The 27,612-nt window shown below is 36.9% G+C and overlaps 1 protein-coding gene across 3 annotated transcripts in view; it reads right to left on the bottom strand.

Annotated features, from left to right (window-relative positions):
* The window catches only part of LOC127170589 (diacylglycerol kinase beta), a 138,879-nt gene that overhangs the window by 55,663 nt on the left and 55,604 nt on the right, over positions 1-27,612 (bottom strand). For all 3 annotated transcript variants that reach the window (XM_051118687.1, XM_051118689.1, XM_051118688.1), the window contains 4 exons: positions 23,766-23,840; positions 17,340-17,425; positions 12,972-13,061; positions 7,202-7,362 (listed from right to left, as the gene is read on the bottom strand). In XM_051118687.1, the coding sequence (XP_050974644.1) occupies positions 7,202-7,362; positions 12,972-13,061; positions 17,340-17,425; positions 23,766-23,840 (412 nt within the window). The remainder of the gene's footprint in view (positions 1-7,201; positions 7,363-12,971; positions 13,062-17,339; positions 17,426-23,765; positions 23,841-27,612) is intronic.

Below are 27,612 nucleotides of genomic sequence, written 5' to 3'. Positions count from 1 at the left end.
GGTTGGATTTCAACTCCCAGGCCTGGAGATGTACATGGAGAGACGTCTTAAATGGTTGCTGACGAGGTGTGTTTGCTGTCCTTAATTCCTCCTGAGGATTCTTTCCAGGGTGAATTGGATCACATAGCAGGATTACAATGACATGCCAAGATGTCTCAGAAATCAGATTCTTATGAATGTGAAGCACTGCGCTCCCCCATCAGTTGGTACTGTTTGGGGTGAAGGTTCATGTAAATAAGTAAATAAATCAGGTGAGTTTTAATTAGGGTTGGAGCTGAACTGTGCAGGACCAGTGAACTGTGCAGGACCATCTCCAGTTTGTGTATGGGTATATCCAAGTTCCATAAGTTAAAAAAAACACACAAAGCAAACCTGACGTAGTCCATATGACCCCAGCTTTCTGACAGAAAGCATTGTCAGTTATGTCAATGATAGCTGCTCAACTATTGCACATTTTTCTGAAATATTTGTACGTTTGCAGCTTGTGACATGTGTGCCCAGATTTGTGTTCTTCAGCATTAGCCAGCAAACAGCACCACTGCAAATTAATAAATGCATTTATTTGGTAGATTATTTTGATATACTCATTTTTTTAACCTAGGAATCAAACCCTATGACCTTGACATCATAAGCATCAAGCTCTACTAGTTGGGAGTATAGGAGGTCTAGATTTTTACAGGGTGAAAAAACTGTAAAATAAAACTCCATGACTTTCAAGGACTTTTCACGCGCTACTTTTTTGATTTTCAAAGACTTCAATCAAGAGATCTCGCTTGTGGTTTGATGTTTTCTACTGTTTAAGAAAAAAAAAATCAGAAAAAAAGATTTACGAAAACCGCTTCGAAATCCCAATCTGAATCAAATGATTTGCGGCCCATGCTCCAATGTCCCGATCTGAATAATGATTCGCGCACCATCTTTTCAGATTAGGACTTAAAGCGCAGATCGCGAATCATTCAATTTGCAGAATGATTCAAGAACCCGCTCTGAAGTTCTGATCCAAATCAGTTGGTTCGTGATATGCAAAATTTCAATCTCAGTCAAATGATTCGTGAACCCGCTGAGAAGTCCTGATCTAAATCAAACTGCAATACACGATTTGAAGGCCTGATTTAAATCAAATGATTAGCAATACACAATCGTGAATCATGTTGCGACCCAATGGTTTTTAAATGGTTTTTAAAATCATTACAAGTGATATTTAAATTTCAAAAATGAATGGCTCTTTTATTTGATCTGGTTTTTGCTAGTGCAGGGGTGGCGAACTCCGGTCCTGGTCCTGGTCCTGCACAGTTCAGCTCCAACCCTAATTAAAACTCACCTGCCTGTTGCATTCTAGTAAACCTTCAGACCTTGATTAGCTTCAGGTGCGTTTGATTAGGGTTGAAGCAAAACTATGCAGGGCTGCAGCTCTCCAGGACCGACGTTCACCACCCCTGTGCTAGTGAATCGCTTGAAATGGAAAAGAAGTCACGAGTCTGAGTGAATCGGTTCAGGCTTAAATGACCCAGTTGATTTGGTTCATCTGTTCCTCTTTTTGCTTATTCAGCCATGTTTACATGACACTGTCAGTACTACTACTAGCTTAGCACGATAGTTTTATGACATTAACCGGAATAGGCAAAAAAAGTTTTTTTTTTTTTACTGTGTGAATTTTGCATAAAAAGATATGTGCTTATTAAAAAAAAAAAACTTTCATAGAGACATTGTCTTCTAATAAGTCAAGCACCTTTCAAATGCACTTTACATCTTCAGGGACATCGCTATTCTCAAGGGTTTTCCAGGCCTTCAATTTCAAAAAGTCAAATTCCAGCACTTCAAGCACTTTAAGCACCTAGTACGAACCCTGTTTTTAGTTCCAGTTGGCTTTGGATCTCAAGTGCCAGACTTGTGCGTGTTGTATGTTAGCACCTTATTGCATTTGCTGCAGTAGGCAAAAAGAATGTGTTGATCGTTGATGCACATAATAAAAAACAGTGAAAACATCCAACCTTCTTCCTGTAAATCTCCAGTTTGTGTATGGGTATATCCAAGTTCCATAAGTTAAAAAAAACACACAAAGCAAACCTGATGTAGTCCATATGACCCCAGCTGATGAATCAATTCTGAAAGGCACAGTTCACCCAAAAATGAAAATTCTGTCATTAATTACTCACCCTCGTGTCGTTCCAAACCCGTAAGATCTTTGTTCTTCTTCAGAACACAAATTAAGATATGTTTGATAAAATCTGACAGCTTTCTGACCCTGCATAGACAACAATGCAACTACCATGTTCAAGACCCAGAAAGGTAGTAAGGACATTGATAAAATTCATTTTTATCAATTTTTGTTACATTTTTGTTTTCTTTGTGCACAAAAAAGTATTCTTGTAGCTTTATAAAATTAAAGCTGAACTACTGATGTAACATGGACTATTTTAATAATGTCCTTACTACCTTTCTGGGCCTTGAACGTGGTGGTTACATTGCTGTCTATGCAGGGTCAGAAAACTCAGATTTCACAAAAAAATATGCTGTGAAGCGTGAAATATGTTGTGTATAGTGATGTGAAAGCACTTACATCATGTCCATTTAACTTAATTTTTGAAACATCAATTTTGAGGGTTCCATCCATTATCCATTAGCATTATATGGACTCAAAGAGACAATTGATTTTTCTAAAAATCTGTTTGTATTCCACAGAAGAACGTAAGTCATGTAGATCTGGAACAGCATCAAGATGAGTAAATGGTTGGACTATACCTATAACATTTCTTCCCACATGGATATTAGTTAGGCTAAAGAGAAAATGAGCTTACTGAATGCCACAAATGATGAAATACCATAACCCTGGTGATAACGGCCTGAAAACCGCAAACGCCATGGCAACCTCTATGGATAGTGACTGGAAAATGTTGAAGGCTGAAACAGCATTACTAATGATTACATCAGTGCATGAGTCACGGCACTGCTTTACTCAGGTGTCAGTGGCGCCCAATGCGGAGCCATCTGTCCTGTCCTCCTGGACTCCCAGCACCCTGTCCCTGTGCTCCAGTGCCTTGCCACACTGCACCACACACCACAGTATCGTGATTTCAGACACCGAAGGCCCCCTACAACATTGCCTGCATTCACAGAATAGTCCATCAAACGGAAATCCAATCAACTGCAACCATCAAAGCATGCATTATAAGCCGCTGTACTGCTATAATTCATTCATGAATAGTCAGTTATAATATGACAAAGAGTTTAAAGCAGAAGCCAATAGCATCACCAAATGTAATTACAAAAATAAATACAGCATTGTCTGGATGTTTTCACTTTTTAGGAATATTAAACGGACAGTTCAATCAAAAATGAACAGTGTGTCATCATTTACTCATCCTCATATTTCAAACCTGTATAACTTTTTTATTTTCATCTACAGAACACAATAGAAGATATTTTGAATAATGTTGGGCTCTAAACTATATTGGATCCCACTGACTTTTATTGCCTGGGCACATTTCTCAAAATATTTAAAAATGCAAAGTCATACTTGTTTGGAACAACATGAGAGTGAGTAAATGATGACAGAATGTTTATTTTTGAGTAAATTAACCTACAACTGCTCCAAAGAAAACATCCAACTCACCAGTCAGTTTTTTTTATATATATTGTAGTCTTGTGAGAACTAGCATTAGTGCCAAGCCATGCAAGGACCCACATGGCACAGTCAGTCCACCCCATCACAAGACTCAGAGTTCACAGTATAGGCCATTGTCCATTCACAGTCAGCACTCCTTCACGTTACCCAGCCTCTTCAAACCACCACACTGTATCATCAGACGGCCTGACACAGACCTGACCAGAACAAACAGCTGCGTCTTCGCAGTGTGTCTGTATTTTAATTGAAACAAACTTTGCATAAACATCATCTGATTTTCACAAGTCCTGAAAGTAGACCAAGAGAATCCAATCGAACAAATGAAACAAAAAATATATACTTTGTCATTTATTTATTGAGAAAAATGATCCAGTGTTACATATCTGTAAGTGGCAAAAGTATGTGAATCTTTGTTTTCAGTATCTGGTGATAAACCCATTTTGCACCAATAACTGCAGTCAGACATTTCTTGTAACTGCTAATCAGTCCTGCACACCGGCTTGTAGGGATTTTAGCCCAATTCTCAGTACAAAACCACTTCAACTCTGTGAAACTGGTGGGTTTCCTCATATGAACTGCATACTTTAGGTCCTATTAAGTTCATTGACTTAGCCATTCCGAAACATTAACTATGTTCTTCATTAAACATTTTTCAGTTTCTTGGACAGATCTTCTGACATTTTTCTTTAGAATTTGCTGGTATAATTCAGAATTCATTGTTCCATCAATGATGGAAAGTCATCCTGACCCAGGTGCAGCAAAACAGCCCGAAACCATGATATTACCACCACCATGTTTCATAGATGGGATAAGGTTCTTATGCTTGAATGCAGTATTTTCCTTTCTCCAAACATAAGTTCTATTTTGGCCTCATCCATCTACAAAACATTTCTCCAATAGCCCTGTGGCTTTTCTACATGATCTTTAGCAAACTGCAGATGGGCAGCAATGTTCTTTTTGGAGAGCAGTGGCTTTCTCATTGCAACCCTGTCACGCACACCATGGTTGTTCGGTGTTCTCCTAATGAAGGACAACATTAACACTGGGCGCCAATGTGAGAAAGGCCTTCAGTTGCTTAGAAGTTAATCTGCAACCTTTGCAACCTTGTGGACTATTACACGTCTTGCTTTTGGAGTGATCTTCATTGATTGAACACTCTTGAGGAGTGTAACAGTGGTCTTGAATTTCCTCCATTTGAAAACAATCTGACTGTGGATTTGTGGAGTCTAAACTCTTTCAAGATGGTTTTTTAACCTTTTCCAGCCTGGTGAGCAAAAACATCCCTGTTCTTTAAAGGGGTCATCGGATGCCCATTTTCCACAAGTTGATATGATTCTTTAGGGTCTTAAGAAATAATTCCTTTAAACAGGACATGCACTGACACCTGATAGTCATCCCATTGTTTGAAAACACCTCTGAACAGATGGACTCTAATTTTGTCTTCAAAATAACAGCTAATCCTAGAGATTCACATACTTTTGCCACTCACATATACACTACCAGTGTACACTACCAGTTTTGAACAGTAAGATTTTTTTTGTTTTTTTAAGTCTCTTCTGCTCACCAAGCCTGCATTTATTTGATCTACAAAAGCAAACAAAAAGAAAAACTTAAATTTTAAAATATTTTACTAGTTAAAACCGTTTTCTTAATATATTTAAAAATGTACTTTATTCCTGTGATTTCAAAGCTGAATTTTTAGCATCATTACTCCAGTCACATGATCCTTCAGAAATCATTCTAATATTCTGATTTGCTGCTCAAAAACATTTATTATATTATTATTATGTCTAGGTTCCTTTGATTAATAGAAAGTTCAGAAGAAGTATTCATTTCAATAATTTCTCTAAAAAAAATACTGAAAAAATGTACTCAGCTATTTTAAATATTGCTAATAATAATAATAAAAACAAATGGTTCTTGAACAGCAAACCAGCATATAAGAATGATTTCTGAAGGATCATGTGACACTGAAGACTGCAGTAATGCTGCTGAAAATTTTGCTTTAATTATAGGAATAAATGACACTTTAAGATATATTTAAAGCAGTTATTTTAAACAGTAAAAATATTTCACAATATTACTGCTTTTGCTGTATTTTGGATCAAATAAATGCAGGCTTAATGAGCAGAAGAGCATTCTTTAAAAAACATTAAAAATTGTACTGCTCAAAAACTTTTGACTGGTAGTGTATGTAATATTGGATAATTTTCCAGAGTAAATAGATGAAAAAGTATATATTTTTATTTTCTATTTTCTAGTAAAAGATCTGATGATCTTTTGGGTCATATTTATTCACATAGAAAAATCAAAAGTTTTTTTTTTTTTAATTTCTCATAAAACTAGAGTGCTAGATTTATTCTTTGCTCACTTCGACAGCAATTTCTTAAGGCGTCTGCAACAATAAATCTTACGTGGTCCGTGTCATTGGCTGATGAACAGAGAGACAGCGGGACACTAAGCTGAGTTACATAACAGCCCCGAAGTGGCGCGTTCCTTCGTGCCACCTTGCGTAAAGCTTGTATGCGCCTCCTGCCACTCTTCACACCCAATTCAACCAGGTCAGGTGGCCCGTTTCAGGTCGCGTCACTATTTCTGGCCATTCTAAATGTGGCCTGACTACTTGGCACATTTCAGCGAGATAAAACAGCAGTCATCCAACACACCTGGGATTCGGCTGATTATAATAGAATATTGGACATTTTTCAGAAATGAAGGCAGACTTACTATTTTTGGTGACGGGTTCTAAAAACAGGACAGAAATTAATCATTAGCTAAACAAGGAGAGGACGACAGACTCACGGAGACCCACCTGGCCAGACTGTGCCAGCGAAAGAACAGAAATTCAGCCCTATCTGTAAATAACCTCATTGGCATTCACTCCTGCATTTCTGAATTTAGTTTTCCTCTCATTTTATAATTGTGGAAGGAACTTCTATGTCAGTAACTTACAGTAATAGACAGTGGCCATCTATTCATCTGCCAAAAACCACGTAAAAAAAGACTTATTTGTTATATAATCTGCCCCACAAGTTGGTGTATATAAAAAGAAGTAGAAAAGATTATGTAACTACTTTGTGAAAGACCGCTTTTTCTTGTCGAAAAAAAAAAATACATGTTGAATCGACATTTAACTGCTCTGATAATAAGTCCTTGATTATAGCAACAACATGGGATATAACATTTGAACAGAAGAGTGTTGCTAAGCAACTGTGTGCGAGAAGGCGAATTCTGTGCAATAATACACCGAGTCACAGGCATGAAACTGTTTCAGACACAGTAAATCACATCAGCAAAGTTTGAACATGTTGTTGTTCCCCTGACAATTATAATTAATTCTAATGATACATGAGAAAACAACGTTTAATTGATCACAAATTACTTTAAAGAGTGGTTTAGCCTCAGGCTTTATAAAAAAATACACTCTTATAATGGGGAGTAAAATATTTTGACTGATGAATGAGTGTGGACAGAAGAAGGTTTGTTAGACGTCTAATATACCAGCACTTTCAGCAGTTCTGTTATTGAGACTCCCTGAGCTTTAAGCATTTGTGTAAAAGTGTAGTATGTTCTCACCACTCCGATGGAGAAGTAGTTGTTCACTATGCTGTATGGCACAGGGTCGCCCTTTTCCTCCTTATCGTCAGGGATAATATCGATGTTCCAGCGGTCAAGCAGCACTTCGGTGCTGTGCTCGATATCCCTGAGGAACTTGACCAGACTGCCTCCTTCATAGCCTGTCAATCACAACAGAGACACTGCATGAGTCTATATGTCATAGGAAGACTTGAACTCATGTGTGGATGTTCTTACTGTTGCAGTCACACGTGAAGCACAGAAGCTTCTTTTTATCTATGAACAAGCGTGTCCACGCATAGAAAAGAAGAATAAAACAAGCACAACTTTTGTTCTACTTGTGACAATGAAAGACACGTGTTATCTCAAATCCAAGGTTAACATGACTTAATTAAAATTTCAACAGAAAGCAAGATCGAATGATTAAATTTGCCTAGTAACACAATGCTGTGAAAGTATAAAGCAGTGTTTTCTCTGACAAACGGCAGACTATAAGTTTATTCAGTTCCAATGGAGAGTACTACAGAGTACTACAGTACTAATATGATTCATGGAAAGATGGCAAAATTGAAATGTATTAAACATATACTTAATAAAACCAACATAATATATGCCAATATTTTCTGTAAAATAAGTAAATAGCCAATTTTGTATAAATGAAGGAATGCAGAAATGAGTACACCGTAGATTTAATTCAGCAAATGTATAATATTTTTGTACTTCGTATGCCCTACAGAACTACGAAGTATACTGCTCTGACACTTCTTGGCACTGGGAGTACAAGTTCATGACAAAATGACACATGTCCTGTTTATCTCCTGGTGGATGACCTCCTTAAATGCCCTGTGCCCGGTTGCATAAAGCATCTTAAGTTTTTCCCTTAAGTATGAAACTTAAGGCATGATTTCCCCTTACCTAAGGGGATGACTTAAGGGTGTTGCATATAATCCCTTAAACACTTCCCTTACTAAAGGGAAACCGTTAAGTGTTACGACAGCGACCTAAGGTTTGCCATTAAAAAAATCTACTGTTGCTACGGAGACGTTATTTGTTAATGCAGATAGCGGCGTAAGTTTCCACAGAAAACAATATAACATGGATATGGAGAACAAAAAAGAAAACCAAATATGAACGAAAAGGACCAAGCGAGACGAAAACTCAAATTAATAATTCATTCATACTCGAAGCCGGAGGACGCTCTTGCGCTAAGTCCAATTTGGACTCACAGAAGTATGTAATGATGGAATGCAGCAGTAATCGCTGCAGCTACGCTGAAATGTGAACACAATAAACACGACTGCGACAAAATACGGTTTATGTGTGTTTTTCAAGTCATCTCTAGGTAATATGTAGGAAAATACAGGAATAAAATATTATAGAATACAAATTTGTTCTTGGGTGTGACCGACTCACGTTTGAGGTATTATGTGTTAATGTAATTTAATCAATGGTTATATGTGAATAAATGCCTAAATTAAAATCTGTTTAACATATAAAGAGGCCGATCGTGGATTGAATCAGCACGCTGTGTAACATTTAAGGTGACATTTTCCATACCTTATGTTATACTTAGGGAAATGACAGCTAAGGGGCTTTACGCAACACTTAAAGGGTTTTAAGGGATACTTAAGAGAAATTCTAAGGGTTTATGACGTTTCAACTAAAGAAACCGTTAAGTAACATTTAAGGGATAATTTATGCAACGCTCTTAAGTGTAAGGGAAACTTAAGGGCGATCTTAAGGGAAAATTACACTTAAGGTGCTTTATGCAACCGGGCACTGATCTTTAATGTTGCTCAGCTCATCTCAGAATCGCCCACAGCTGCTGAATAGTATTAAGATTGGGTGAAATACATGTCCACTGACGGATTTTCACCTTGGGAGAATGAATATCTTCATTGTCATATTGAAGAACACCCAACAATGCAGGGAATGAGGGGAGGGTAGCATCTTCAGCATCAAGTTCAGTGGTGTGTGAATTCATGACAGCATTGATAAAGCACAACTCCCTCACACCTTCAGCACTCATACATCCCTATATAAGAGCTTCACTACCACTGAATGTCTCTGTGGGAACCAGGCACTTCTCACTGTACTCCTCCTCTAGCAACACCAGAACATTTTGGATGCTTTTGGATCCGAAATGATTGACATGGTCTCTTGAGACAAAAGTATGGACAGAAGTCTATATTTTGTAAAGTAGGTAATTCTAGTGGTGAAAACAACCATGCATGTCACTTCTGCAAGCTGTGCGTTACTCTGTGAGATAAAGTGTCTTTTCATAGCTTTTGCCAACTCTGAGACACTTGCATGGCATTTCTTTTTCTAGCAAAAACTCATCACTAAATTAAAACTTAAAGTGAAGACCTGTTTATTTTAGGAGCTATGTCACAAGTCCATTGTTTTTAAATGTCAGTGGTACTACTGCAATATTTGGTATTCCTCTTGTACCATTGTCCTCTTCTATGCTAAGAAATAAATCTCCTGGTACTTTTCTCTTAAGTGGTTCCATTGTTGCCATCATTGCCATCATTAAGTCTGAGTATGATTCAGTAGGCTATATAACACTTTCAACTGTCAGGAAATTACTTGTCTTTAAAAGTTTTGGTTCAATATACATACCTGTGGATCAAAAATTGCCTTAAACATACACTACATTTTTATTTTTTTTAGCTTTATTTAGTTATCTTCAGGGGGATGTACTCATTTTTGCAACACAACATTTTATCACTTTGATAATAAAATCTTATTTTCCTAAATAATTTTGACATTCTTCTTTTTATAACTAGTTATATGTAACAGTGTTACGTAATCTAATTGCATTGTATTGTATTGTATACAGTAATACAGTTACTTATGAAAATGGGGCTACATCTGAGTGTTTACACACACAGATTTAATTGTTTTTTTTTTCCCCAAAATGCATTGACTGCTTTACAATATGAGACACCAATGTTTCAGGAGTTTAGGACACAGAATAATAACTCAATGACTGTTTTATTTCCTATTTGGCTTTATGTATATGCTGTAAGATTTTAAGATTAACTGTTTTTCCAAGGCTCCTAAGATGTCAGTCAAAAACAGTATCATAGCATTAAACTATTTTTTTTTTTTTTTTTTTAAATCTGTGTTTAACCTCAGAATGATCTCAAAGTAAAAAGAGGTGCTAAAGTTTAATTTTGTGGTGGCTGTGCTTCAAAATTAAATTATTAGAATCTTAATTCAAGTGACGAAGTATTTTTAAGTCTAACAGTAACAAGTGTACTACTGTACTACTGTAAGGTTAACACTGCCTGGTTTAAATATTTGAAAATGATTAACAGTTGAAAATATGTGTTAGAAATTTAGAAAAGTAATCAAAAAGTAATCAAATTTAATCAGTTGCATTACTTACTACTAAGTACACTACTTACTAGTAATCTGTAACCTTCCCAACATACACTACATTTTCAGATCCAATTTGAGCTTCAGGTCTGCTAAAATATCTGAACTTTAAACTTGACTTTATGCAACGGCCAACTGGATGTGATGTATTTTAATCAAAACTAAAAGCTTGAGGTGAGAATGGCCAATGCTTTAGCAACAAAAATTATTCTTTAAATACTGTCCCTGTAAAATGGGCAGAAAATGTATGAAAATCATTTTTTACATTATTATTTAGCCCTAGAAAATCTTTCTTGTAAACTTATTGGCTGTCATTTGTTTTGTGTGGATATATTTGTACATTAATTCTTCATTCATTATATAATGGTGAGTAAGCAGAGGGAAAAGGCTACTTAAGGCCCACTACATTCAAATTTGGCTGTTTTGTATGTATATACACATTAAAGGGATAGTTCACCCAAAAATGAATATTCTGTCAATAATTACTCACCCACATGTTGTTCCAAACCCGTAAGACCTTTGTTCCTCTTCAGAACACAAGTTAAGATATTTCTGATGAAACCCGAAAGCTTTCTGACCCTTTATAAACAGTAACACAACACAGAAATCATTGAAAAAAGTTATTTTTGTTTTCTTTGTGCACAAAACGTATTTTCATAGGTTCATAACATTAAGGTTGAACCACTGATGTCACATGGACAATTTTAACGATGTCCTTACTACCTTTCTGGGCCTTGAGCATTTCAGTTACATTGCTGTCTATGCAGGGTCAGAAAGCTCTTGGATTTCATTGAAAATGTCTAAATTAGTGTTCTGAAGATGAACCTCATGGAACGACATAAGGGTGATTAATTAATGACAGAATTTTCATTTTTGGGTGAACTATACCTTTAAAAATGGTCTGTTGTATTACTGTACTTCAAGGGGATGAACACCATGACCTGAGAGGATTTTGTCAATGCCTGGCAACACTTGAAGTGATCCTTAGATTGGTTCCCTGAGGTGGACGAACTGCAATTACTTCCTAATTGTACCGAGCATTGTACTTTAACGTCGCCATCATAAGAGGCGGCATCTCTTAACGAGGGCCGTCGTGCTGTGAGTCAGGTGGGGGTATTGGCTCCCGCCTGGCAACCAGAGAAGCGAAATATCACATGTGTGATGACACCCAGGTGTTCACTCTGCCTTTCTGAACCAGACACGCAGGCGCTTCCAGTTGAACGTTACATGAACGGACGCTCACATGGCACCTCTGCATAGACTACAGGTGCTACACGTGTTTCAAAGTCAATCAACTCGCATGGAGAGAAAAAACAGCCTACCACCCAAATGAAATTAAGAATACATTTATGCAAAACCTTACCCTTTTGCACAAACCACACACATGCTCACACAGGAAACACTGATACGAGGCCAATTAATTCAGCAGCCTGTACAAGGCCATCCACACCTGCCTTACAAGCAGATGCAGGCTCGCTGATGCATATCATTCCATCATAACCTGAATCTGAATATACCCACATATTTAATCAAGAACACGCATATGTAATCACACAGGAATGAAACAGTGCAGGTCTCTTGTTGGCAAATGATTGGCAAGGCTTTATATACTCAAAGAATAGTTTATTTATCTATTGTTAGAAATAGACTTTAGACTCTAACTGAAGTTTTAGTTGATAACAACGCTCTTAAATGTTGTTATCAACTAAAACTATTGAAAATTCATTTTGGTAATATAGCTGAAACAAATTATAATATACATAATTATGTACACACAGTTGAAAAACTTCAGCTTATTTTAAATTAGAAATGTTGACAATTCTGTCATCATTTACTCAACCTCAAGTTGTTCTAAACTTGTATGAGTTTCTTTATTATAACATTGGCTGCAGCAGTACGGATTTTATCGTACTTTTTATACTTTTATAGTGTTACTACATTATTCAAAATTTCTCCTTTTGTGCTGAAGACATGATGAGAGAATTTCCATTTTTTTTGGATGAACTATCCCTTTAGGTTTAACTGGGCAAGTGCTTGTCACCATCATCTGTGTGATGAAGATCACAGAATCAAATTCCTGAGTTCAAGTGTGGTCTCAACAAATCCTGCTCTTTCATTCATGTGACTGGAGCATTCAGCTAACTATGACCAAGTTTGATTATTACAGTCTGACCTTCTGTTGAGGCTTGTGTGTGGAAATGTTTAAAAGAAAGCGGTCTCAAGATCCTTTTGAAGGATTTATACAGGATTGCGTTCAGATTTAAAAAATTCAAAGCCTAATCTCGACTTGAGTGGTTCCGCGAAGGAAAGCCCTTTAAGTTTCATTTCAAAGGCCTTTAGTAATTCCCTCCAACTGCTGGTGGACAGTCTCTAATTTTTTCCTCACCTCCACCCCAGCGCAGGCAGCGAGCGAGGTCATTCCCAGTACCCAGCGGCAGGATCGCAACAGGCGGATGCCGAGCAAAATTGGCCTTATCTGTTGAGAAACAAAGAGAGCTATTAAAACAGCAGTGTGTCATTTTCATGTTAAAACACTCTCTATTATTCCAGTTTAATGCGTAGAGTTCCTTGAAAAGTGTAAACACTGGTGCTCAAAGCATCGCACAGCGGCTTGACACAACACTGGCTCAATGTTTTGCTGTACATTTGGGGTGGAACTATGTAGTTGGCTTAATAATGAAACATGGGGGAGTGTTAGCAAACTTGTTTTAAAAACTTTTTACATTTTATTTGGTGCCATTAAGTGTTTAAAAAAGGTGTCAGCAGCGCTAAATGCATTTTACTTTGATATGAACTTTGTTATGAAGCTAAATTTGTTCCAAAATATTTCCCACCCACATTAAAATGTATTACTGTAAGTAAAAATTTAAAAAAGCACACATTTAACTTAGTTTAAGAGTTTGAGGTTGGTAAGATTATATAATGTTTTTGAAAAAAACCTTTTATGCTCATTAAGGCTGAACTTAATTAAAAACACAGTAATATTCTGAAATATTATTACAATTTATAGCAACTTTTCTATTTTAATATATTATGAAATGTAATTTTCACCCTCATTTCATCCAAGATGTTCATGTCTTTCTTTCTTCAGTTGAAAAGAAATTTAGGTTTTTGAGGAAAACATTCCAGGATTTTTCTCCATATAGTGGACTTCAATGGGGATCAATGGGTTGAAGGTCCAAATTGTAGATTCAATGCAGCTTCAAATGGCTCTACATGATCCCAGCCGAGGAATAAGGGTCTCATCTAGCGAAACTGCTGGTCATTTTCTAAAAAAAATAACAATTTATATACTTTTTAACCACAAATGCTCTTCTTGCACTAGCTCTGCGATGAGCGTCAGTGACTTCACGCATTACGAGTTGGAAAGGTCACACATGCATTTGTGGTTAAAAAGTATATCAATTTTAATTTTTCCAAACGTTTTGCTAGATAAGACCCTTAATTCCTTAGCTGGGATTGAAGTTGAAGCTGCATTGATACTGCAAATTCCAACTTCAACCCGTTGGCCACCACTGAATTCCACTATATGGAGAAAAATCCTGCAATGTTTTCCTCAAAAACCCTCTTTTCTTTTCGACGGGAGAAAGAAAGACATGAACATTGTGGATGACAATTGGGTGAGTAAATTATCAGGAAATTTCTATTTTGGAAGTGAACTAATCCTTTAAACAATATGTAACAAGGTATTCTTCCTTGGCCTGGTTGAAGACCCTGATTTAACTTCTCCTTTCAAAAGGAACTGAAGTTAGACATACAGCATTGGCTAGTGCTTCATGCATCAATGTGTATGATTCCTCCCAATAATTCAGAATAAATTTGTTTGTTTCTTGTCTGAGACAAACAGCAGTGTGTGCTATCTGCTGACGAGAGGCAACATGATGAACTGTATTTTTCTGTCCTCACGCTGATGGTCCCTGTGTGGCTCATTGCTATGTGCACAGGGACTGCGGGGACGTTGTTTTCGGTGCTGGTCCGTATGGCGTGATGTACTGGCTAACCGCAGGGGCTCTCTGAGTAATCGTCAGCAGCAGACATTTTCTAATACCAGTCAAACTCGTGTGGGTGAACAACAAGCAAGGACTGATCGCAGTGCGGCTCTCATTCAAAAGCTGCTCCTAAATCATCACTTTAGGGCTGTTAGGAGGACAAACTCCCACAAGCATCCCTGTCCTCCTCAATTTGCCAGGCTAAAAAGTCTCTAAAGGGATAAAGAGCACATTGCTTCGGATCTAAGTTCAGGTTCAGTACCATCAGGCAATTGCAATTTCAAGCCAAAGGTTTGGAGACCAAGCTGATTCTAAATCAGCACTTAGCGGCGATATCTACCACCGCCCACACAGGTTCCCTCTCCAGCGCTCGTCCATTAACATCAATACGGCTGTCAGGAGGGGGAAAGACAGGCCATTATATCTCCACTGTTATACTGCATTCACTCATATGAAAGAGGTCACCGATGAGTCAATGCGCTTCCTAGAAACAATGATTTGTGAACAATCTTTCTGACGGTTAAACGTCATGATTATATAGGCCTTAAATAAGAGCCAGCCTACAGTCAAGTACCACATGGAAGGATGTCCTAATGTTCAAAAGTTTGTAGATGAATTGGTTGACATGCTTTATTGATTTCCTAGGGGAAATGCAGATGCAGAATAGCAGGAAATATAAAGTGCAATCAAACTAGACGGTCAGTATAAGATCTGGATCTCAAATGAAGGTGATTTCTTTGGTCGCATCATTAAAAACTCATCTTGAAAGATAAAAGTGATATTTAGCAAACCACCGAAATCACTTTATTTTCTGTACAGAGCAGCTGAAATGCAGTCCTGTGTGAAATCCCAATGCGAGCCAGCTGTTGCAGTTCATGCTACTTATGCGTGTAAAGTGCCTTGCAAAAGTATTCATACCCCTTCATTTTTTCATGTTTTATGTTGCAGGCTTATGCTAAACTGCTTTAAATGACTTTTTTACCCACTTCAATCTACAGTCCATACACCATTATGACAAAGCAAAAACAAAATTGTCACAACTTTGTATATTTATAAAAATTATTTATAAAAATAAAAAACCTGAAATAAGTACATTGCATAAGTATTCATACCCTTAACTCAGCACTTAGCTGAAGCACCTTTACAGGCTCAAGTCTTTTTGGGTATCCACCTTATTTTTCAATGCGGAAGTAAGCTATTTTCTGGTAATGTGTTAGACATCCGGTTTATAATCCGCCATAGAGAAATAACGTGAAGAATATCGAAGTGCAGTAAACGGTAAAACAGTTTGCACTACAAACCAGTGTGTTCATAATTAAGATAATCCATTAAAATAATATGGTAAGACATACCAGTTTGCAATATCAAGCAGCAAAACGAGCTTTTTGTGCAACTAAAAATAGCTGGAAGTGGATAAAACCGGAAGCCAGACACAAAAAAATTTACAAATGGCTGCACCCACTCTTATGGGAAAAATGAGGTGGATAATGCAACAAGCTTTGCACAACAGCATTTGCCAATTATCTGCCATTCTTCCCCGCACATCTTCAGCTTTTAAGCTCTGTCAGGTTGGATGGTGACAGACACACATTTTCAGGTTACTCCAGAAATGTTTTATTTGGCTCAAGCCAAGGCTCTGGCTGAACCACACAAGGACATTCAAATATCCCCAGATCTGTGGGTTGATGCAATCCTGTTTCTGAGTTCTACAGGCTGTTTTTTTAACCTCAGGACTTGTTTTTTGCTCTGATATGCATTTTTAGCTGTTAGACTGTTTTATTAAGATGTTTGTCTAATGGCGTCTACAAGCAATATGAATGCTGAATTAAAATGCTGAATGCTGAGCTAAATTTCAACTGTCTCAGATAAGGGTATGAATACTTATGCAATGGAATTATTTAAGGTTTTTTTTTTTATACATTTGCAAAGATGTTAAAAACTTGTTTTTTTTTTTTTCTTTGCCATTATGGTGTATGGAGTGTAGAATGATGTGGGAAAAAAACAATTTAAAGCAGTTTAACATAAGGCAGCAACATAACAAAATGTGAAACTTCCACGTTCACCCAAAAATAAAAATTACCTTATGATTTACTCACCCTCAAGCCATACTAGGTGTATATGACTTTCTTCTTTCAGATTAATATGATCAGAGTTCAGTTGCGAGAAGTGGCGAGCGCGGAAGCGCAGAGGACAGAGCAAAAAGAAACACCGGTCACAAATTAGAAGTACAAATGAGGATGTGTAAAGAAAAATGTTGGAGACTGGTCTTCCATTGCTGTAAACAAAACTTAGTTCTCACAGGTCTACCATATTCCCACCAGAGCTTATGCTAAGTCTACATCCTACGTCATCGCCATTCTCTTGAGAAAGTGTGCACAACAGTTAGTGGAAGCTAGAGATCACAGCTCATAAAGTTTTAAATATGGATATTTTTCTTGCACAAATGCATTGATTTACTTCAGAAGGCCTTTATTAACCCTCCGGAGCTGTGCAGAGTACTTTTTATAATGCATAGATGCACTTTATTGGACTTTAACATCTCAACACCTATTCACCACCATTATAAAGCTTGGAAGAGCCAGGACATTTTTAATATAATTCCAATTGTATTCGTCTGAAAGAAGAATGTCATATACACCTAGGATGGTTTAAGGGTGAGTAAATCATGTGGTAATTTTCATTTTTAGGTGAACTATCCTTTTAATTCCATGTAACAATGTTAATTATTACAGCTCTGGAAATCACTGATGCTAATGCATACTCACCAATGCAGTCCAAAATCCACCCCACTGATCCATCACCTCCACAGGCCAGCACACGGAAATTGGGCACGTCTCGAAAAAAGTTGAGCCTGGGAGACATAAAAACAATGAGATAGTGGCTTGCCTTTCATGTATTTGCATGAAAGCTTTCCTTGGCCCTATAATTAAAGTGATCCTGTAGAGTGACAACACTGCAGCAAAGCAAATCTACCCAACAATCTACAGCATTCACGCTATTCCCTGATGGCAATGTATAGTTTACTATTCAGTGCTGTATGTTTGATCTGAAGGAAGTTACAGAAGATCAGTGTTGTTTTTATTCAGTGTCATGGGAAAAAACTTTGGAAGTCAAACCCACTGAGCCTCGAAAATATTTATTTCTTTAAATATCAAGCCCTTTTTGGCACAGCATTGTTTTACACTTTTGACTGTTAAAGTTTAAGTCCTAAAACTTTGTTTAAGTTTTATTTGTTTGTGAATGGACTTGAGCTGTAAGACGAGCACTCAATGAATAAAACTTATTTTCTCAGCTATGACAAAAAAAAAAAAAAAAAAAAAGAATTCAAATGGGAGTCCAAGAAGCAGAAACAGCTGACTAACTGCAACAAAAAAATGAATGAATTATAAATGCATATTATATATTTTTAAACAAATGATCAGTGTAATCCATCTTTGCATGATAAAATATTAATTTCTTTTAAAAATCTCTCTGTACATATATTTACACTTGAGCTCTATCTCTTCACTCTTCCCTTTCAGGGGTAAGTACAGTGGAGCAAAACAGAGGCTGAAGAAGACATCACCCTCTGCTGGTCAGGAGCATGTACTTCAGCACATGGGTGATTCTGGGACATATCCTGAATATAGACACACGTGGGATCTGCTATAGCACCGAGCGTAACACGCAAGCAGAGCAGTCACACAGGCGTGTGAAAAATTTATACTGTGTAAACTCTTTTGATGGGCTCTGACAATGCAGCATGTTTTATGTATGCAGGAGAAAAGAGAACAAGAAGAGTAAATGTGCCACTACATTTACCCTTAAAATGCAGTCAATTCACGCAGTTCACAGGTTTATTGCTGTAGTGCCATGGAAATGCTCAAACTATATCAACAACAAGATCCTCGACATGAATGTCCACTAAAGTTCAATAGCTGAATAATACAAGCGGAACATGGCTGTGTGGTTCTGGACAGGCTTGAGCTGGAATCGTGTTTCAGGCTGACTAAATGAGCTCTGCTCCAGATAAATTTGTAATGTACCAGGGCCCGTCTGTTTGAAATGGCAACGTAGGCTGCTGTTGTAGAGATGCAGTTTGCGTAAACAATTCCTTCTCCAATGACATAGGCAACAGAGAACAGATACTTGAGCAATCTGTGTGTTTTTCCATATAAAGCTGTAAGAGTGGCCGCAGACAGTTAGCAAAAGAGCACACTTGTCTATTTTCATCTCTCCATCTTTTGATCTCCACTCAGACCCTTGAGTGTCAATCATCAGTTCGGCAATTTCACAGTGAAATGAGCAGGAAATTGCAAAGAAGAAAGATCAGATAAGAATATAACCCACTCAGAGTGGTTTATTCTTAAATAATCAATCTATAGTGTAAATAGTGGAGCTGCACTGATGATACGTCACATTACATTTATGTTTATTCATTCAGCAGATGCTTAGATTCAGAGCAAGACAAACAATTGCATTTTTGTAACATTATAAATGCATTTACTGCCACTTTTGACCAATTTCATGTATCCTAAACAACATTTCTAAATATAAAAAAGTCTTACTGATCCTGAACTTTTGAACAGTTATGGCAAGCCGTTTTAACATTTAATCAGTAAACTGTAGTATCTATTTTCATGCTCCTAGTACAACCACTATCTTTCATTTATCATTAGTGCTTATTCGTTAGCTGCTAGAGCTTATTACTTAGGTACTAGTGCTAATTTTTAGGGCTGCCCCCTAATAGTTGTCTACCTGATAGTCGACGGGAAGAGGCTTGACCAACCAAAATTTTATTAGTCGCGTTGTAGCAGAAAAAAAAAAATCAGCAGGAAGTGGCAAAACTCATACATACACTCATAGTAGCAACTTTACGTGGCCTCTCAATCTAATGTTAACCTAGAAAAATGTCTGCTATTTAGGTGTCTGTGCGGAGCATGGAATCTTAACAGTAGCGCGCTCACTGCATAAGAGATGGAGGCGCTGGTGCGCTCACTTGCTCTTAAAATACTCAAGTCATTTGTGGTCATACAGATAAAAGTAATACATCTTTCGAATCTATACAGATGCATCGTTTATTTGTGTGCACTGACAATAACAACAACAGGTTGCGCTTTTGTAAAATAATTAAAGCAAACAGGATGTACTTTCTGTCATCTCGGTCTCTGTGAACTTGAGCGCGAAACTTCAAAACTCTGTGTATACTTGCCTTACAGACAAGAAAAAAAAATATATATAGAGAGAGTAAAATGTCTACTTTCAAATGAACCAATTCAAATAGAAAACAAATATTCTCAGATTATGTAATCCATATGAAACATGCATACAGGTGCATTACTGCGGAGATGACGAGTCAGTGTCGCTGACTTCATCTCTTAAACTGAAAAAAAGGTAAATGCTAGTTTACCAATAATTTATTAAAATGTTAATGTATTCTCTGTGCTGTTTTTCCCTGACACATTTATAATTATTATATCTCCCGGTGCGCTGTGCCAAGCTTTTTTTGCATGCACTTGAGCGCTTATTAGGCTATGTAGGTAGGCTCATTATTATAATTTATATGCTTTATTAATAAACGTGCGACTAATAGTCGACTAATGCTTAAAATGACCTACTAGTACCTTTTTAAACCTACTAGTGACCTACTAGTACCTTTTCAAAAGAAACTAGCCCTTATTGATTAGATACTAGTACTCATTCATTAGATTAGATTCATTAGGACATATTATTAGATACTAGTAGTAGTACTAGTACTATTTCAATAGTGACTAGCACTAATTCTATTGTTACTAGTAACAAATTTTACATTTTTGCCATTGACTTCTATGGGGATCTGTCATTGAGATATTAACAATTCAGTTTTGACTAGTATGTATTTCAATTGTGACTAGTACATAATTTTCATGTACTAGTAGTTATTCATTAGGTACTGGTACATATTTTTTAGATACTAGTATCTATTATTAGATACTAGTACTTAACCATTAGACACTAGTGGTTAATTATGAACTTGATGATGGCTTAAAATGAACCTAAAATAGGTTGTAAATTAAAAATAATCAAAAGGTGATCATTTATTAATAATAATGTATTTCTTACATGCTTGTATTTATTCATTAGATACTAGTTCTTATTTATTAGATACTAGTACTCAAACCTATTAAGAGATAGTAGTACTTATTCATTACATACTAGTACTTACTAATTAGCTACTAGAATTTATTTAATAGATATTAGTACATATTTATTTTCAGTTTACTAGTATTACTTGTTCTTATTAGAAATGTTACTAGTAAGATTTTTTTATTTTTTTAAATTAACTCTACTGTGGGAATTTGGGCTAGTCATAACATAAGATTAGTAAAAAAGCAGATCTGACAGGTTCTTCACAACAATCCCATAGAAGAACCATTTTTGGTTCCACAAAGAACTGTAACCACAAAAGTACAGTCATTAATGGGACACGTTAAAAATAACACATCAGAAAGGCTGCTCGTGATCTACATGCTTACAAATTAGCTAAGCACTTAAGGAAAAAAATGGAATTTTGTTCTCCATGAGTGAAATCAGCAATGTCACACAATCCTCAATCCATTCTCTCTCTTTCCGAACGGTCTCTTCAGGATGAGTAGCGTTCCAGTCGTGACTACAGAACATTGTGCGGTGGGAGGGGGATCTGGGACGGAAGGTTACCCTGCTTTCCGCAAAACGACCATTGCTTAGCTTTTATTCTGTACTTCTCTCTCTCTCCTTTTTCCTGAATGAGAATCACTGTTGCACAACCCCAGGATGCTGAACAGAATGTACTCATGCGTTTTGAGTGGGTTTGCAGTATGTGTAACTGCATAATAGTACACTAAAGTGCAAGTGAGAGCTCGTAGCAAAGAAAAAACACAAATGAGATTTCTTCAAAATCTACATTCTTAGATAAATGGGGAATAAGTGGAGTTTTCTGCTTCTCAGATGTTTCTTTTGAGAAAAAAGACCCATCTTAAAGGAGAACTCAACTTTCAGAGCAACAATTTACAGATAATGTACTCACCCCCTTGTCATTCAAGATGTTCATGTCTTTATTTTTTCAGTCGCAAAGAAATTATGTTTTTGAGGAAAACATTTCAGCACTTTTCTCCATATAATGGATTGATATGGTGCCCCGATTATGAACTTCCAAAATGCAGTTTAAATGCGGCTTCAAACGATCCCAAATGCAGTTGTAAACGATCCCAGCCAAGAAAGAAGGGTCTTATCCAGCATAACGATCGGTTATTTTCATAAAAATAATACAATTTATATACTTTTTAATGCCAAATGCTCGTCTTGTCTTACTCTGCCTGAACTGTTTTTGTTCCGGTTCATGACAGTTATGTCGAAAAACTCCCATCTCATCTTGTTTCACTAGATAAGAGCCTTCTTCCTCGGCTGGGATCGTTTACAACCACATTTGGGATTGTTTGAAGCCGCATTTAAACTGCATTTTGAAAGTTCAAAATCGGGGCACCATATCAGTCCATTATATGGAGAAAAATGCTGAAATGTTTACCTCAAAAAACAGAATTTCTTTACGACTGAAGAAAGAAAGACATGAACATCTTGGACGACAAGGGGGTGAGTACATTATATGTGAATCTTTGTTTTGGAAGTGGACTACTCCTTTAATGTCTTACACTGCCAACTTTAATATGAAAATAAAAATTTATGCTGGGAAAAAAAAACCTTGAAAAAGCCTACTGCACACTGGTTTTTGCTGGTCTTTCTGTTAAGCCAAGATAGTTTTAGCTGGGTGACCAGCCTAAAGCCAGCCAAAATCTCTTTAAACCAGCTAACAGGTCAATCTGACAATGCTGGGAGACCAATTTAGACCAAGTTTAAGATGTTAAAATGATTTCTCATCAAATTCTTCCGAGGTCAAATGACCTAATCTATGCCATCTTAAATATATTGCTCTATATTAATGTTGTATTAGCAACTAAAATTATTGTCCACTGTATGGACAAACTAGCAACTTGCAAAAAATGTTTTCGTTAATCAAAATAAAGCTGAAATAAAATCAAATAGAAAAATCGGATGAAAAGCATAAATAAAGAATAAAAATGGAAAGCCTTGACAGCTGAAATCAGTTTAAGTTCTAAGGCACTAAAATTATAATAAAATATAGAAAATGTAAATTTATAATAAACAATAAAAATTAAAGCTAAATATATATAATAAAAATTAATAAAAAATGTAAAAATTAAAGCCATTTCAAAATATAAATAAATACTGTAATAGTAACTATAAATTAACACCGTTCTGCTTACCATATTGTTTACAATGGTCTCATTTGCATTTATTTCTCCTAAAAAAATCGAATTCAAACCTATGATATTTAAAACATAAGTATGGAGTATATGCCAAAATATGCCATGAAACAACACGTAAATATGAACGGTCAGATTCCACTGCTATGCTACAGCTAAACCTGATATGGATGACCCTGAGCTGGTCCATTGTTAAATACAGGTTGGGTGTATGGCAGAACTTGATTTTACCAAGTATGACATGTTCTTTGTTGACCCTGGAACAACATTGTGATTAACCAATCAGATTTGAAAAAACAGTTTATAGTTTTTGTGAAGTTTAGGCCTACAATCAGTGTTTGGTGCTTGTACATCAGTGTCATTCATCTATCATTTCCTCTGATTTTAGGCATTACTCATGGGTAAGGTTAGGTTTAGGTGTAGGGATGTGGTCAAGATTAAATTTTTGGATTAAAATGTAAAATGTATTTACAAAATATGTTGACCCAGGAACACATCTAACTCAGCAAAATCAGGACGAGCGGGGTGTAGGGGCGAAAAGGCTTTAGTAAAATACACTAGCTTAACGAGGAAGCCTCAGTGTGACTGACAGGCTCAGAAGAACATTCAGCGCTTGAATGAACATATTTACTCAGCAGGGGGCTGCTTGAGTCATAGTAAATGTCCTATAGGTCTCTCAAAGTCAGCTCCACTTTGCGAGTGGTTCCTCTCTCAGACTAGTTGATTGCAGGTTGGCTCACTTTATTGCAGGTTTGTAGAAGCAAAAAGATAAGAGAGAGAGGGAACCATGGCAGAACAAAACAACAGTGAGAATGTCAAACTGTTTTTGAGCAATTCCCTGTCATGACTCAAAAAATGTTTTATTCGCACACATCTCCCTTAAAATTTGATGGTGGCTTTTAGTAGTCTTACCCCGCCATGGGTCCACCTCGATCCAGACTGTACACCTGCCTGGGGTTAAGCAGGTACTGGAATTTCCGCAGCACCCTGATGAAGACAGATGAGAACAGAAAAGCATTAAAAGACACACAGAGAGAAATGACATTTTTAAACATGTAATCACTGTAAACTTCACATAATGATAAAAGGCTTAAAGGGATAGTTCAACCAAAAATAAAAATTCTAACATCGTTAGACCAACCCTCTTGTCATTCCAAGCCCAAATTACTTTCTTTCATCAAACAAAGGTTTCCTTTTTAAAGAACATCCTGGTCAATCTGTACAAAATTATTATGTAACACATACAAATACACTATAAAACATCATAAATGTTAATATGGATAGAAAATCTTAACATGCATCCTATCTCTTCTTGGCATCTTCATGATCATGAGAGAAGTGTGATGCTCAATTCATAATCAAATTATAATCACGTTATTTTATATCTTTTAAATCAATTATTAAAAGGTCTAAATGATGAATCAGACAGATGAATTTCGTCACTGGGATCATCACATGTACGTGGATATACAGTGGGTACGGAAAGTATTCAGACCCCCTTAAATTTTTCACTCTTTGTTATATTGCAGCCATTTCCTAAAATCATTTAAGTTAATTTTTTTTCCTCATTAATGTACACACAGCACCCCATATTAACAGAAAAAGACAGAATTGTTGACATTTTTGCAGATTTATTAAAAAAAGAAAAACTGAAATATCACATGGTCCTAAGTATTCAGACCCTTTGCTCAGTATTTAGTAGAAGCACCCTTTTGATCTAATACAGCCATGAGTCTTTTTGGGAAAGATGCAACAAGTTGTTCACACCTGGATTTGGGGATCCTCTGCCATTCCTCCTTGCAGATCTTCTCCAGTTCTGTCAGGTTGGATGGTAAACGTTGGTGGACAGCCATTTTAGGTCTCTCCAGAGATGCTCAACTGGGTTTAAGTCAGGGCTCTGGCTGGGCCAATCAATAACAGTCACAGAGTTGTTGTGAAGCCATTCCTTCGTTATTTTAGCTGTGTGCTTAGGGTCATTGTCTTGTTGGAAGGTAAACCTTCGGCCCAGTCTGAGGTCCTGAGCACTCTGGAGAAGGTTTTCGTCCAGGATATCCCTGTACTTGGCCGCATTCATCTTTCCCTCGATTGCAACCAGTCGTCCTGTCCCTGCAGCTGAAAAACACCCCCACAGCATGATGCTGCCACCGCCATGCTTCACTGTTGGGACTGTATTGGACAGGTGATGAGCAGTGCCTGGTTTTCTCCACACATACCGCTCAGAATTAAGGCCAAAAAGTTCTATCATGGTCTCATCAGACCAGAGAATCTTATTTCTCACCATCTTGGAGTCCTTTAGGTGTTTTTTAGCAAACTCCATGCAGGCTTTCATGTGTCTTGCACTGAGGAGAGGCTTCGGTCGGGCCACTCTGCCATAAAGCCCCGACTGGTGGAGGGCTGCAGTGATGGTTGACTTTCTACAACTTTCTCCCATCTCCCGACTGCATCTCTGGACCTCAGCCACGGTGATCTTTGGGTTCTTCTTTACCTCTCTCACCAAGGCTCTTCTCCCCCGATAGCTCAGTTTGGCTGGACGGCCAGCTCTAGGAAGGGTTCTGGTCGTCCCAAACGTCTTCCATTTAAGGATTATGGAGGCCACTGTGCTCTTAGGAACCTTAAGTGCAGCAGAATTATTTTTTGTAAACTTGGCCAGATCTGTGCCTTGCCACAATTCTGTCTCTGAGCTCTTCAGGCAGTTCCTTTGACCTCATGATTCTCATTTGTTCTGACATGCACTGTGAGCTGTAAGATCTTATATAGACAGGTGTGTGGCTTTCCTAATCAAGTCCAATCAGTATAATAAAACACAGCTGGACTCAAATGAAGATGTAGAATCATCTCAAGGATGATCAGAAGAAATGGACAGCACCTGAGTTAAATATATGAGTGTCACAGCAAAGGGTCTGAATACTTAGGACCATGTGATATTTCAGTTTTTCTTTTTTAATAAATCTGTATGAATGTCAAAAAAATTCAACAATTCTGTGTTTTTCTGTCAATATGGGGTGCTGTGTGTACATTAATGAGGAAAAAAATGAATTTAAATGATTTTAGCAAATGGCTGCAATATAACAAAGAGTGAAAAATTTAAGGGGGTCTGAATATTTTCCGTACCCACTGTAAGTCCCATCTACAGGAAAAAAAAAGTTCCTTTCAGAATAATTGTACTTACCTGTTAACACATTTTTTTATTCATTATTTTTATTTTATTTTATTTTTTATTATTACATTTTAAATTATTACAATTAATTGAAATAATAATTGAAAATTATGAATCATTTTATAGTGATTTAAACAGTCCTTCTGCAAAACTGAGTTTTTTTCCTTCCTCTGCCCTGCTAGTTTTAACGCGAATTAACATGAATGAACATCTCATGCCTCATGTAGTGTTTCAACCAAGGAAAGACGCCAACAAAACAGCGTGGAAATAAAACGTCACGCAGCATTTAGTTTACCTCAGGCAAGTCATCAGCATCCACAGCTTGTTAGTTCACTAAAGAAAAGTCTACAAAAGAGCATTCTGCAAAATATTACACTAAATACTTATTATATTTTACTTTACCTGTTAGTCTTAATTATTTATTGTATGTTTAAATACAATAAGGCAAATGGCGGTCACACAAGATACTGACTGGTTTTCTGACCCCCTCAATACAGTAAAACTGTACATTTTAGAGTGGCCTTTTATTGTGGCCAGCCTAAGGCACACCTGTGCAATAATCAGGCTTCATAAAGACCAAGTTTAATCAGCATCTTGATATGCCACACCTTTGAGGTGGATAGATTATCTCAGCAAAGGAGAAGTGCTCACTAACACAGATTTAGACAGATTTGTAAACAATATTTGAGAGAAATAGGCCTTTTGTGTACATAGAAAAAGTCATTAGCGACTGTTTCTATGGGCCACTATACGTAAGCCATCCGCCATATTGTATTGGTCAACTTGATGCCTTTCACCATAGTAATTACTGAATATTGGAAATGCCACAGTCCTGCACAGCCATTGGTCTGCGAACCTACAGTATAGCGAATAACATCAAGTTCACTGTTCCAAGATGGCGGATGCATCTACGTGCTTGGAGCAGTCGAATGGGGCATCTATACATATTTTATATCTATGTTTTTATTCCCCTCAATTGATCTTGATTTGATTGACAGGCAATGTGACCAATCATAATGCCATCTGCCTTTTTGTCTGACAAACAAACCAGACAGGAGATCAGATTAACATCTGCAGACTTAAACTTGAAAAATGGTATTTATAGACTTTTTTTTCCGCAGTTGGAACAAGGTACCTTTCCATGTTCATTCATGTTTATTTTGTGCTATAACTAATAAAAAAGAAGAGATTCCTGTGCCACTTGAAGTAAGTCACTACCACGATCTGTCACACATTAAAGAGCTACAAAACTGTATTTATTGTTTAAAATGACGAACTTCGAAAGTTGAGACTTTCTCTGTCGTTTTCTCTGCAGTAATCTGCTCTGTCTTGTCTTTTGGCGCGTTGTCAGTTTCGTCTTTGCTCCGTGATGTGTGGCGTGAGAGCGCCATGGCTTGTCAGATATAGCAGCAGTAGCAAGGGGGGTCAAGTAATCAAAGGCAATCAACAGATTCAAACTGTTCTTCTACTTAAAAACATTGATTTTTGTTTGCTTGTTACTTAAAGTTTGTTAGTTACTTTTACCTAAATAATTTAAACAAGAATAATATTCAGCATAACCATCATTCATTTTTAGAAGAGAAAATGGGAATAACAGAATCT

Source organism: Labeo rohita, chromosome 9 (assembly GCF_022985175.1).
Source record: "Labeo rohita strain BAU-BD-2019 chromosome 9, IGBB_LRoh.1.0, whole genome shotgun sequence".
In the NCBI taxonomy this organism is placed as follows: Eukaryota; Metazoa; Chordata; class Actinopteri; order Cypriniformes; family Cyprinidae; genus Labeo; species Labeo rohita.
The sequence above is the reverse complement of the archived record's forward strand: the minus strand, read 5'-3'. Positions and strand labels throughout refer to the sequence as shown.